Source organism: Rhinolophus hipposideros, assembly GCF_964194185.1.
Source record: "Rhinolophus hipposideros genome assembly, chromosome: 4".
Lineage (NCBI taxonomy): Eukaryota > Metazoa > Chordata > Mammalia > Chiroptera > Rhinolophidae > Rhinolophus > Rhinolophus hipposideros.
This window is the reverse complement of record NC_138050.1, coordinates 8,982,993-8,996,570: the sequence shown is the minus strand read 5'-3', so window position 1 is coordinate 8,996,570 and position 13,578 is coordinate 8,982,993. Positions and strand designations below refer to the sequence as shown.

Here is a 13,578-nt window from a genome sequence, read left to right as displayed (position 1 = left end):
TAACAACAAAAACAGGCTCAAGAGACCAGGACATTTTTACGGCAATATGAATGCTATGTGGACTGATGCCATCTCAAGGTTGAGATATCACAGCCAAGACAGTAAAGCCAGGGTGTGAAGACCATTATATTTTCATAAAGGGATGAGCCAAAGAATAAATTATGTAAACCCAAGAGAGTCTCACTTCTAAAATTTTTGCTGGCGACACTTTCCCAACCTTGTGTCTGGAAACAGGGAGGTAGCATTTTCGTTGCCATTACAGTTTCATAGGGATACTAGGAGACTCGTGGATAGAAGGCAAAGGGATTGAAATCTGACAAGCATTTGAGATTCCTAGAGAAGACACATTCCATTTTAGGCTGCCTTTTAGAAAGGGCAGAATTCTAGCACACTAAGGAACCTTGCCCCTCCTGCAGATAGCAAAATGTAACGTCTGGGAATTTAGCTTGCCAAACATTTGTTAATTTTTGTTAGAGACAAGACTTGCACCCAGGTCTCCCGACCTCCTCTACGTTCTCTGCTCTATGCCTTGGCCATGCAAATAAAAGTCTCAGTTATAAATTCTCAGGAATCTTCATGTGACAAAGGCTTTTGTGCAACAAAAATACGTTTCACTTGGAATTTGGTATATGTTTTCCTTAGAAATAGGGCATACAATAAATATGTCCCTGGGCCAGGCCCAAATAACTAATATGTGCACATGAATAAATAGTATGCTGAAAAAGAAAAGGAAAGGAAAGGAAGGGAGGGGAGGGGAGGGGAGGGGAGGGGAGGGGGGGAGGGGAGGGGGGGGGAGGGGAGGGGAGGGGAGGGGAGGGGAGGGGAGGGGAGGGGAGGGGGGAGGGGGGGGGGGGAGGGGGAGGGGAGGGGAGGGGAGGGGAGGGGAGGGGAGAGGAGAGGAGAGGAGAGGAGAGGAGAGGAGAGGAGAGGAGAGGAGAGGAGAGGAGAGGAGAGGAGAGGAGAGGAGAGGAGAGGAGAGAAGAGAAGAGAAAGAGAAGAGAGAGAGAAGAGAAGAGAAGAGAAGAGAAGAGAAGAGAAGAGAAGAGAAAGAAATCTACACCAACAACCGAATTTCTTCTTTCAACTCGAAATGCCAGGAGCAATCTCATCTCCCTGCTGGGAGCCCTCCAGCTCCAAATCACTACTGATCATTGTGACAGGAGGAGCTTGGCTCCAGGGGCTGAGGAGTGGGGAGCCCCTGGCTTTTGAAGGTAGAACCCACAGGGGCACTTCTGTATCCCAAGCTGACTTCCTAGTCATCCTGTTTACTTTCTTCCATCACAGTAAGGACCACTTCTTGTTGCCCTATCTTCTGTCACCATCTAGGATTTGGGACCAGTGTTTTTCTCCTCTCTGCACTGCTGTTGCCCTCAATACAGTGTCATATTCTTATGTGGCCTGCATATCCTTCTCCCCTTAATAAACAGTTGGGCAGCGTTTTTATGGCTTTCCATGGATCTATGACTACCATCCATGATGAGGAAGAGGGAAGAAATGACTCGCTCCTCTGCTCCTCCAGCCCAGCCCCTTCTCTTCTTTTCTTCAAACCCCGATGGAGTTCCTCCAGGAGTATGAAGGCTTAAAACTCGATGGCCTGATGCTCCCTGGTTTAAACACATTCAGAGACAGAGTTTCTTGATCATCTTCACTGGATTGAAGTAAGACTCTGAAAAGGAGAGAAGGGCCCGGGTTCAGGAGGCTGGAGTGATGAGAACTTGAAGGAGATAAGCATCTGGAAAGGAAGATGTAGTTCTCTGGCCACTGAGCCATCTCGAGCAGTTGTTCCTGGTAGTTTGTGGTGCCAGAACCTTAATTGTGCTTTCGTATCTTCATGTCTGCTTGCCCTGAACTAGAGTATCGGCTACATGATATATCTTCTCATGTTCTGTCAGTACTGAGTAGACAGGTAAGTACCTGATGAATGCCTGAGAACTTACAAGCCACTTCAACGTCATGACCTTTTTCAGTAGCATAGGGAAATTCAGGGTTTTTCACTGTGCCAAAACCAGAGCAAGTCATAAACAGCCATGAACAGTTTTTCCTCATTCTTTATACATTTGTATTTGGTTCTTTTCTCCTAATTTGAGGAGAGTGCCTCTGAGGCAACCTTTTAATTAAAAGGTGTTATAGAAGCTGCAGCTGAACAGAACCAACCCACCGCCCGGACCTGTGCCAGCCAGTTTGCACAACTGACCAGTTAGACAAATGTCTGGCTCAGCTCAGAGGGAGAAATGTAAGTTCTGCCCTTCAGGGACTTGCTCTGACTTTCAAAGCTGGCTTTTCAAATTCCAGGTGCTGGCATCGATCCTTTCACTAATTAAGTATGCATTGCTCTCAGAAATAGGCATTCGTTTTTGGCTAGGAGGACAATAGCTATTCCACACAACAACCTGTTTCTGAAACCATTCGTCGTGGAAAGCTGCTGGATCCCATCCAAAGGGTACATTTCGAAAGCTTTTGGTATTCCTTGAAAAAGTTCCACCAAGTATATTGGATGTACATTCTTCAGCACAGATATTTCAGAATATAGTCCCGGGCCTCACACTTACAAGTAAATAGGATGGTCCTCAAGAGGAAACCCTGGGAAGCGCAATGAGGACATAATTAACCCTTCACAATTCAAGTTGGGGAGGGGCAGCTACTGTAGGACTCTCATAAAATCAGATTCCGAAAACAATGGAGTTTTGATTCAACTTACCAAAAAGGGCCAAGAAATGACCTATTGAAACCCTTTCAAGATATTACATGAAGAAAAGTGGACAACTATGCTCCACCTTTTCTGACGGCAGACTGTGAAGGAAGTCAAGGAGACAGACAACAGTACTTTGAGGTTCTGACGATTGGTTAATACTAAGACTTTTATTGGAGAAGACTCTGGAAACTTCTTTGGCTATCTTGAAACATACTGTGGATGCCTCCCTTTACAAAGCAGGTTCTGTATAGTCCAGCCAAAGGCAAGGCCACCGCTACAAGACTTGTGGGCTGCCTCTTACCCCTATTATCCTATGATCACAGTATTATAGTAATTCGAATTTCTACAACACATTCCAATTATAACCTTGTTAGTTGTTCAATGCCTCAGAGAAAATCTTCAAATTCTTCTGGCTACCTTTCACAGTCTGAACCTCTCTGCTGAACGTATCTTATTAGAATAAGCAAGAAAAATGCCATCCAGATAGAAGGTTGCCCGAGCTTATCTTTCCGGTTCTGAGGGTTGTAAAATCTATGCTTCACTATCCTTTCAGTGTTGTGATTTCATTTTTGTTGGATCTATCGTGCTACACAGGCAGTGCATATAACTGAAATCACTCTGCAGTTCAGAAAAGGCAGAGGGACCAGTCATAGCTACTGGAAGGCGGAGGTCATTATCAGCTTCGTCAGAACTTGACAAGGTTTGAAGCTGGCCCTACACTGGTAAAAGTAAAAATAAAGTATGAAGCAAGCTAAATATCAAAGAATTCAGTTCCAAATCTCTCTTTTTTCTTTATACATCCATGGGAGTATACTGATGTAAAAAATTACAACTCACTCAAACATTTATTTGTGCTAGGAGAGAACACTAATGGAAACAATAAAGCAATTGAAATAGGTCTTATCTTCAGAGTCACAGGCCAAGTTCCTCTTCCTTATTCTCTGTTATGGGCTGAATTGAGTTCCCCCCAAATTCACATGTTGAAGTCCTAATGCCAGGACCTCAGGATGTGACTATATTTAGAGATAGAGGAGTTCTTTAAAGAGGCAATTAGGTAAAATGAGGTCGTATGAATGGGCCCTAATCCAATATGACATGTGTCACAAGAAGAAAAGATTAGGACACAAACACACACAGAGGTTAGACCATGTGAGGACATGGCAAAAAGGCCAACATCTGCAAACCAAGAGAGGTCTCAGAACAAACCTATCCTTCTGACACCTTGACCTTGAACTTCCAGGCTTCAAAACTGTGAGGCAATAAATGTCTGTTGTTTGGTCAGCCAGTCCGTGGCACTTGGTTACAGTAGCCCTAGCAGACTAATACACCACACCTTCTGGATCTCCTCACTTCCAATTTTGAACACTGCTTCCTTCTTTTATCAACTTCAATTCACTGTTTTTCCTAACTCTCACTTTCTTTTGCTCTACTGAGCCCCTCTCCATCTCTTCCTTTCTTCCACCCTGCCTCTTTCTTTACTTGTCTTTTAAAAGAGGTTGCCTCACCTTCTTCCCACACATTGGTGGAGCCTTGGGAAGGAGAGAGGGAGAGAAGGCATCTTGTACCCATCTTGTACCCATCTCCAGGTCTGTTGAGAGGCCCCGTTCTCCAAAGCCACCAGGTGCATTTGGTTTGCAAGGGTACAATGTAAAAGCATTCGTCAGATGTGCCTCTCCCTTTCTGGGTGACTGACCAAGTCACTCAATTTCCCTGAGTTTCCATTTTCTCATATATTAAAAAAATGGTGATGTGAATTCTTGCATGGTTATTGTGAGGTTCAATTAATACATTGGAAAATACTTTATGTACTAATCATCATAGCTCAGTTTTCCTATCTGTAAAAGAGGTATTAGCTAGAATTTTATAGTGTGAGAAAAATAGTCAGCAAATAATTAAAACTTCTGTGACTCTGGATAGTATATAATTTAAATGATATTTCTATTCTATATTTCATTGGACTAATAAAGTTTATTTTTATTTCTCCTGCTCGTTAATATTTATGAAGAGCATTGTACTTGTTATTAAGACATGGATTCTAAAGACAAAAGACCAGGTTCTAAGGCGGTCGGATCGCTCAGTTGGTTAGAGCGGGAGCTCTCAACAACAAGGTTGCCGTTCAATTCCCACATGGGATGGTGGGCTGTGCCCCCTGCAACTAAGATTGAACACAGCAACTGGACTTGGAGCTGAGCTGCGCCCTCCACAACTGGATTGAAGGACAACAACATGACTTGGAGCTGAGGAGCCCTGGAAAAATACACTGTTCCCCAATATTCCCCAATTAAAAAATTTTTTTTCAATTAAAAAAAAAAAAAGACCTGGTTCTTGCCTTCATGGATCTCGCAATCTACTTGGGAAGATAAAATTTTAACAATAAAAACACTTATCAGTTCAAAGTGGTTTTCAGGGCTGTGATAGTATATGCAGCCAAACTTCACTGCAGGTCAAGCCAGGGACACAGCTGAACTTTCTAGGACAACTTTCCACAAAGCAATTTCCAACTATGCCCTCCTGCAGTCACTGCCAGCAGAAGGTAACAAATCTGATTTAAAAGATCCAAAATCAAGAAAGGTAATAAAAACTTGAATGCTAACTTAAGTAGTCTATTTTGCTTTAATAGACAAGTCTTTCTAATATTCTTAAAACTTGATTTTGAATAGTCAAGTTTTTATTTTCTCATTAACTCCTTAGAAACCTCTGAAAAACTTTAATTGACACTATTGCTACATTCCAGTAGGACAAATACATATTCTTCAGAAATTCAATTGATATCTGACTTTAGAAATATCTGAACCAAAAAGAAACCCACTTGATGCTATTTTAGAAATTCACATTCACTATTAAGAATGATCAAAACATGGTAGTTTGGTGAGTAGAGACAGAGAGATAAAAGGGGTTAATGCTTCAGAAACAGCATGGCAAAGCAGTCACATTTGGATTTAGACCCTGACTTTACCATTTACTAAGTGTAAGACCTGGGGCAAACTACTGTACTTTTCTGAATGTCATTTTCCTCATATTTTAAATAGGTACAATAATGCCTGCCTTGAAAGGACAAAAGCAATGACACAGATGGAGTGCAAAGCTCATCTGTGATTAGTGCCTCTTTTGACCAGGAGCAAGGTAAGTCCTGGGTGGGATTTCTAATGAGAATGTCATAGCGGATTCGATTACTCTCCAGCCTTTTCCTCCCTCTAAACTGTGAATTTTTCTATTTCAACTTTGTTTGTCCCTTTGCATACTTATCCCTTTTCTCGAACCAAGTCTGGCACTCTACATATCATGTAGTAAAGCCTCAGTAAATGTTTGATGAATGAATACATGAATAAATAAATAACACATGGATAATTTTTAAATGGAAGACTAGGAAGCAATAAACTAGTGTATGGAATACACCTTAAGAACTGGTAACAGATCAATGGCTTTGGCAAACACAATTAAAATCTGGAGAAACAAATTAAAAACACCAAAAGATATCTTTAACTATAAGAGGATAGAATGAAAAAGAAAAAAAAAAGAACTACTCTAGCTGCCAATCACTGCTGTGGGAAAGATAATTCAACTTCCTTGCCAAACATTTTTTTTTCTGCAGTGTATGGCTAAAACAACAGTTGAAATAATAAGCCAAAATTATTTGGCACGTTTACGTGCAAGAAAATACCCCATGAAATAAAATGGAAGTTGATTCTCTCCTGTACTTTGTGAAAGCTGTGTTTTTCTAAAACATTTTAAGATGCACCTGTCTGGGTTCTTCATACCGTGCCTGCTACCTGTTCTGTGTGCTTTTCTTTTCCAAAGATTTTGGTTAATGTCGGAAAGGCTGAAGGCCAATTTGTTTTCATGGATCTAAACACGGTACTGTGTTTTACTGTTTAAATTATAATAATTAAGAAATGCCCATCAGACGATGCTACATTGAAAACGAGGAAAACTGAATACTTTTAAAATGATGTATTACTTTAGAAAGAAGTATCTTCTTTTTCATGTCTTTTCAAAAGCAGAGTATTATGGGATTAAGTAGGTGGTAGCCTAGAAGCCGGATTCCCTAACCAAAGGACAAGTGGCTGCCAATAAACCCGAGTTAACGATGCAGTGAGACAACTGTCAAAAGATATATCACACTCGGTGGCCCCTCCTCGGAGGAAGCTCCCCAAGATTCGGCGTCCCTTCCCCCGCACCCTTCCGTCGCCCGGCAACCCGGGCACGCCACGGCCGCCGACGCCCCGCTGCCATAGCAACGCCGCCGCGCCGGCGCGCCAGCATGGTGCTCGGGCCGCGCGGGCGCAGCTGTGCGCGCTCGCTCCCTGCACCTGCTGGGCCGCGGCAACTTTTCAAACCTCCGCCTCCTCGACGGCTCTGCGGGGCCTCTTACCCGCAGCCACGGATCGTCGCCTTCTCTCAGCTCTGTTTCAGAAAACAATGCTGCACGGCCACAGGATTTCAGCCACCTGCTGCGTCGCGGTCCCTTCTCCAAAAGCGAGGCGGGGGTGACAACCGGCAGAGAAACAGCACTCACCTGTCCCAGCATTCCTCCGCGTTAGCAGGGGGCGTCTCCGGAGGCTCTCAGCATCCCGCGCCGAGCTCAGAGCGGGAACAAAGTCACGGAGAAACCGAGCCGAAACTTCGCCCCGGCGAGAGCCGCCCCCAGGGCCCCCGCGCGCTCCTCATTTGCACCACAAAGGGCGGGGACCTTCCGACCTCTCGCTTCCGCGACGGTTAATCCGTCCGACGGCTGCCTCTTGGCCAGAGTTCAGATGGGCTCCGAAGGGCTGTTCGGGAGCCCCACTTCCCTGCCGATGAACAGCCTCACCCGCTCATCCTCAGCGGCGCGTTAGGCTTCCAGGACCCGAGCTGCGCTATTGTTTGTTGGTCTTGGAAGGACGCGATGGAGGGTGGGCCGCCAAGAGCCCGCTTCGGGCCGGCTCAGGTTGAGTTTCTTGCTGAATTTTCTGGCGGGCTTCCTCTCCGCCCCTTGCTGTTGCATATTCATAAGAAGGTGGAGTCGCTTTCCATCTCTATTGAATCCCTGGGGTTGACGATGAAATCAGTGGCAACGGTTGGATTTAGAAGGAAACAGTTAAGCGGAGAATAGGGTGGGGAAATAAGTGATAACATGAATAACTAAGCAAACATAGGATTCCTATTTCACAGTTTCTTCCCCCAGGTTCAGGCGGTGAGGGGGCGCGCGTGCGCGCTCCTCCCCCCACCACACACACACTTTTTCTCAATGCCTGAATTAAGCAAAGGAAATTTCTAGGAGGGCCTGACTAAATCCCTTGGTCCTAATTATAGTGTTAGACTAATTGGGGGATTTTTTTTTTTTTGCCAAGAATTTTTAACATTGATTTGGGTTATGTGTTCTTCATACCAAGGACAACAATTAAACATTTACATATGCAGACCTTGCTAATTGCATTGATTCCACTGAATTTCATCATAATTGATGGTGTGCTTGTAATGTGGTGCAGACCGCCACTCAGATTTTCTGATTTTCATAAACAGTCAAGTTGTTAATTTTTATTTTATTCACAAAATAAAAATAGGACAACAAAAATGACAGGCGTAAGGAAGTTCACACGGGGCCAGGACAGTCTGATGGAGAGGCACTAAAAGCCATTGGTGCTGAGCTATTTCCCCTAGATTTAACAAGAGGTCCTCCAGAATGGTTTCTCTTTCCTCCCTGACATTTCCACCATGAGAATCATTGCTAAATTACATCACGGAATTTAGATCCAGTCTACCACTTTCGGGATTGGCAGTTACCTGAGAAGGGTGATTTGAAGGGAAGCAAAGTTCTTCTGCCTAACACACTACCTCCAAACAACCTGCCATGATGTTTTCACTACCAGATTTACTCCTCTGTATTAACGTCCTATAGAAAATTCCGTTAAGATATCAATTCATCAGCTGGAAATGGTGACCCATTCTCATTACCTCTCGATAATTACAATAGTGAGATTTAAGGATTTCAGAGACCTGCCCATCTTACAAATCCTCACTTGTGCCTAACTCCTAGTGAGTGGTGGGTACTGGGAAGACAACTGACAATGAAACAGCCCAGGTCTCTGCTCTAAGATCCGACCTTCCAGTGTGGAACAGACTACAAACAAAAAGTCAGGTAGAGATCATTGCTCTAAAGAAAAATAAAGCCACTTAGAAAGGCAGGTCCTGGAAGCCCAGAGAGTATGAAGGTGTCATGACTTCCCTGGTAGAACCAACTGTTCACCCCAAGAAGAAAGATTCATTTAATTTAAACCCTGAGAATGAAGTTTTCTGCTTAAATGGACTCCCCATGGTCAACTGAGGGCCCAAATTGAATAAATTGTAAGAGCCTAGCCGCCATTTGCTGATAGGGGCTCCTCCGTACTCTGTATACCGAGAAGAGTACCTCAGGTTCCTCAGATTGACTCTAGGCTTCTCACCCAATCCCTCACTCATTTACACCCCTGAGGCAAGGGAGTTCCTGGTTTCACCTTTCGGCCAAAGGACTAAAACCTGCCTTGTCCCATCAGAACTGCTCCATAACAACCAATCAGGACACATAAATGATGACCAATCATGGTTGTATAATTCGGACCAATCAGAAATGTATGAATTTGAATCCCTCATTTACATAAAATAGACCTAACTGGAAAGCTGAGTGGGAATTTTCTCTATAAAAGGCAACCTCTCCTTTGTTTTCCTAGAGCACAGTGTAGGTTGCTACCTGAATCTGTGTCTCCAAACTGCAGCTCCTTTTGCTCAAATAAATGCTTAAAAAAAAAAAAAGCCTTTATTACAGTCTAAAATAAACGGAAACTAACTCCAGGTTGTCTGAAAGTGTTTTAGATCCAGTCCTATGGCCGTCAGCTGTGTGACCTCAGGTATATGGATGACTGAGTCTGTTTCCTCCTTTCCCTGCATAGGCAGAGAAAAAGTTGTAGTACTCATTGCATGCACACAGAGGCTCAGAGGGTCTGACAGTGTGGCCAGCGGTCAACCCGAGGAGGCGGATGTCAGACTGAGCTCCAAACGTATTAGCTGGGCAAGACATTTCATCTCTGAGTCTGGTTTCCCTACTGTAGTAAACACGGATAATAACACCCACCTAGAGGCTGCTGAGAATATTAAATGAGATAATGTACAAAAATCACAGGGCTATTATAATTTCTCACCAAAGCCACTGGGCCTTCTGGAGGGCAGTCCTGTGGCATGTCCTTTGGAAGAAGTTGTTGCTTGATTCTGAAGACTAACTTTGCTTTCTAATTCTTGTTGCTCCTCTGTAATTCTTTCCCTGCAAGAGGAAGGAGGATGTGAGAGGGGAAGGCTGGTAGTTACTGAGGCACCCACTGGTCCTCTACATACATTATCTCTTTGTGGTAGCTCCCATTAACCATTGCACAAATTCAAAAGAGGATCCGAGAGGTCACTTTCTTTTTTTATTTTCACGGTGAACACAGCTTTATTATGCTGGTGGGCTCAGTGGGATCCTTCCCAAAAGACTGAGCCTCTTTTTATATATATATAGCTTTTCTTCTTTTTTTAATTTGGGGTGACAATTGTTAGTAAAATTACATAGATTTCAGGTGTACAATTCTATATTACATCGTCTATAAATCCCATTGTGTGTTCATCACCCAGAGTCAGTTCTCCTTCCATCACCATATATTTGATCCCCCTTACCCTCATCACCCACCCCCCACCCCCTTACCCTCTGGTAACCACTAAACTATTGTCTGTGTCTATGAGTTTTTGTTTCTCATTTGTTTGTCTTGTTCTTTTGTTGCTTTTGGTTTATATACCACATATCAGTGAAATCATGGTTCTCTGCTTTTTCTGTCTGACTTATTTCGCTTAGCATGATACTCTCAAGATCCATCCATGTTGTCACTAATGTTTCTATATCATCTTTGCTTACTGCTGAATAATATCCCATTGTGTATATATACCACAACTTCTTTATACATTCATCTATCGAAAGATATTTTGGTTGTTTCCATGTCTTGGCCACCGTAAACAAAGCTGCAATGAACATTGGAGCACACGTGTCTTTATGTATAAATGTTTTCAGATGTTTTGGGTAGATACCCAGGAGAGGGATTGCTGGGTCATATAGTAATTCTATTCGTAATTTTTTGAGGAACCTCCACACTGCCTTCCATAGCGGCTGCACCAGTCTGCATTCCCACCAACAGTGTATGAGGGTTCCTTTTTCTCCACAGCCTCTCCAACACTTGTTACTATTTGTCTTATTGATGATAGCCATTCTGACTGGGGTGAGGTGATATCTCATTGTGGTTTTTATTTGCATTTCTCTGATGATTAGTGATGTTGAGCATTTTTTCATATGTCTATTTGCCATTTGTATGTCCTCTTTGGAGAAATGTCTCTTCAGGTCCTCTGCCCATTTTTCAATTGGGTTGTTTTTGTTGTTGTTGAGTTTCATGAGTTCCTTGTATATTTTGGATATTAGCACCTTATCGGAGGCACTGTTTGCAAAAACCTTCTCCCATTCAGTTGGTTGCCTCTTTATTTTGTCGATGGTTTCTTTTGCTGTGCAGAAGCTTTTAAGTTTCATATAGTCCCATTCATTTATTTTAGCTTTTACTTCCATTGTCTTTAGAGTCAAATTCATAAAATGCTCTTTGAACCCAAGGTCCATAAGTTTAGTACCTATGTTTTCTTCTATGCAGTTTATTGTGTCAGGTCTTATGCTTAAGTCTTTGATCCATTTTGAATTAATTTTGGTACATGGTGACAGATAGCAGTCCAGTTTCATTCTTTTGCACATGGCTGTGCAATTCTCCCAGCACCATTTATTGAAGAGGCTGTCTTTCCTCCATTGTGTGTTTTTAGCTTCTTTGTCAAAAATTATCTGTCCATATTTATGTGGTTTTATTTCTGGGTTCTCAATTCTATTCCATTGGTCTATGTGTCTATTTTTCTGCCAATACCATGCTATTTTGATTATTGTAGCCCTGTAGTACAAGCTAAAATCAGAGTGTGATACTTCCAGTATTGTTCTTTTTTCTTAAGATTGCTTTCGCTATTTGAGGTCTTGTGTGGTTCCAAACAAATCTGATGTTTTTGTTCTATTTCTGTAAAAAATGCCATTGGGATTTTGATGGGAATTACATTAAATCTGTATATTGCGTTGGATAATATGGCCATTTTAACTATGTTAATCCTCCAATCCATGAGCATGGAATGTCTTTCCATTTCTTTGTGTCTTCTTCAATTTCTTTTAAAAATGTCTTATAGTTTTCAGCATATACATCTTTCACGTCCTTGTTTAAGCTTATTCCTAGGTATTTTATTCTTTTTGCTGCAATTGCAAAAGGAATTTTTTTTTGTATTTCTTTTTCCAAGATTTCATTGTTAGTATATAGGAACACAATAGACTTTTGTACGTTGATTTTGTAGCCAGAAACTTTACTGTATTCATTGATTGTTTCTAATCGCTTTTTGGTGGAGTCTTTAGGGTTTTCTATATATAGCATCATGTCATCTGCAAAGAGTGATAATTTAACTTCTTCATTCCCAATTTGGATGCCTTTTATTTCTTTCTCTTGCCTGATTGCTCTGGTATGGACTTCCAACACTGTGTTGAAAAGCAGAGGTGAGAGGGGACAGCACTGTCATGTTCCTGAACGTAGAGCAAAGAGCTTCAGTTTTTCACCATTAATTATGAGATTAGCTGAGGGTTTGTCACATATGGCCTTTATTATGTTAAGGTATTTTCCTTCTATACCTAGTTTATTAAGTGTTTTAATCATAAATCGATGTTGTATCTTGTCAAATGCTTTTTCTGCATCAACTGATATAATCATATAATTTTTGTCCTTTATTTTGTTTATGTGATGTATCACATTGATAGAATTGCTGATGTTGAACCATCCTTGTGCTCCGGGGATGAACCCCACTTGGTCATGGTGAATAATCTTTTTAATGCATTGTTGTATTCGATTTGCTAGAATTTTGTTTAGGATTTTTGCATCTGTAATTCATCAGAGATATTGGTCTGTAGTTTTCTTTTTTGTGTGTTGTCCTTACCAGGTTTTGGTATCCGGGTAATGCTGGCCTCATAAAATGAATTAGGGAATATTGTCTCTTCTTCAATTTTTTGGAAGAGTTTGAGCAGGATTTGTATTAGATCCTCTTTGAAGGTTTGGTAGAATTCACTAGTGAAGCCATCTGGTCCCGGACTTTTGCTTTGGGGAAGGTTTTGGATGACTGATTCAATTTCGTTACTGGTGATCTGTCTGTTTAGATTTTTCAGTTCTTCATGGTTCAGCCTTGGAAGGCTATATGTTTCTATGAACTTGTCCATTTCTTCTAGGTTATTGAATTTGGTGGCATATAGTCCTTCATAGTATTCTTGGATGATCCTTTGTATTTCTGTGGTGTCCGTGATAACTTTCTTTTTTCATTTCTGATTTTGTTAGTTTCTTCTCTCTTTTTATCTTAGTGAGTCTAGCCAAGAGTTTGTCAATTTTGTTAATCTTTTCAAAGAACCAGCCACATTAATTTTTTCTATTGTCTTTTTGTTCTCTATTTCATTTAGTTCTGCTCTGATTTTTGTTATTTTCTGCTGACCTTGGGTTTCACTTGTTCTTCTTTTTCTAGTTCTTTAAGTTGTAACATGAGGTTATTTATTTGGGATTTTTCTTGTTTCGTGAGATAGGCCTGTAATGATATAAATTACCCTGTTAAAACTGCTTTTGCTGCATCCCAAAAATTTTGGTAGGATGTATTTTCATTGTCATTTGTTTCTATGTATCTTTTGATCTATCCTGTCATTTCTTCTTTGACCCAGTCATTCTTTAAAAGTATGTTGTTTAATATCTATGTATTTGTGTTCTATCCTGCTTTCTTTTTGCAGTTGATATTCAATTTCGAAGCCTTGT

The 13,578-nt window shown here is 41.6% G+C and overlaps 1 protein-coding gene across 3 annotated transcripts in view; it reads right to left on the bottom strand.

Annotated features, from left to right (window-relative positions):
* SPATA13 (spermatogenesis associated 13) overlaps positions 1-7,325 on the bottom strand; it is a 323,399-nt gene extending 316,074 nt beyond the window's left edge. For all 3 annotated transcript variants that reach the window (XM_081047019.1, XM_081047021.1, XM_081047023.1), the window contains exon 1: positions 7,209-7,325. In XM_081047019.1, coding sequence (XP_080903145.1) covers positions 7,209-7,220 — 12 coding nt within the window. In that variant the 5' untranslated portion in view covers positions 7,221-7,325. The remainder of the gene's footprint in view (positions 1-7,208) is intronic.
* Between the last annotated feature and the right edge of the window lie 6,253 nt (positions 7,326-13,578).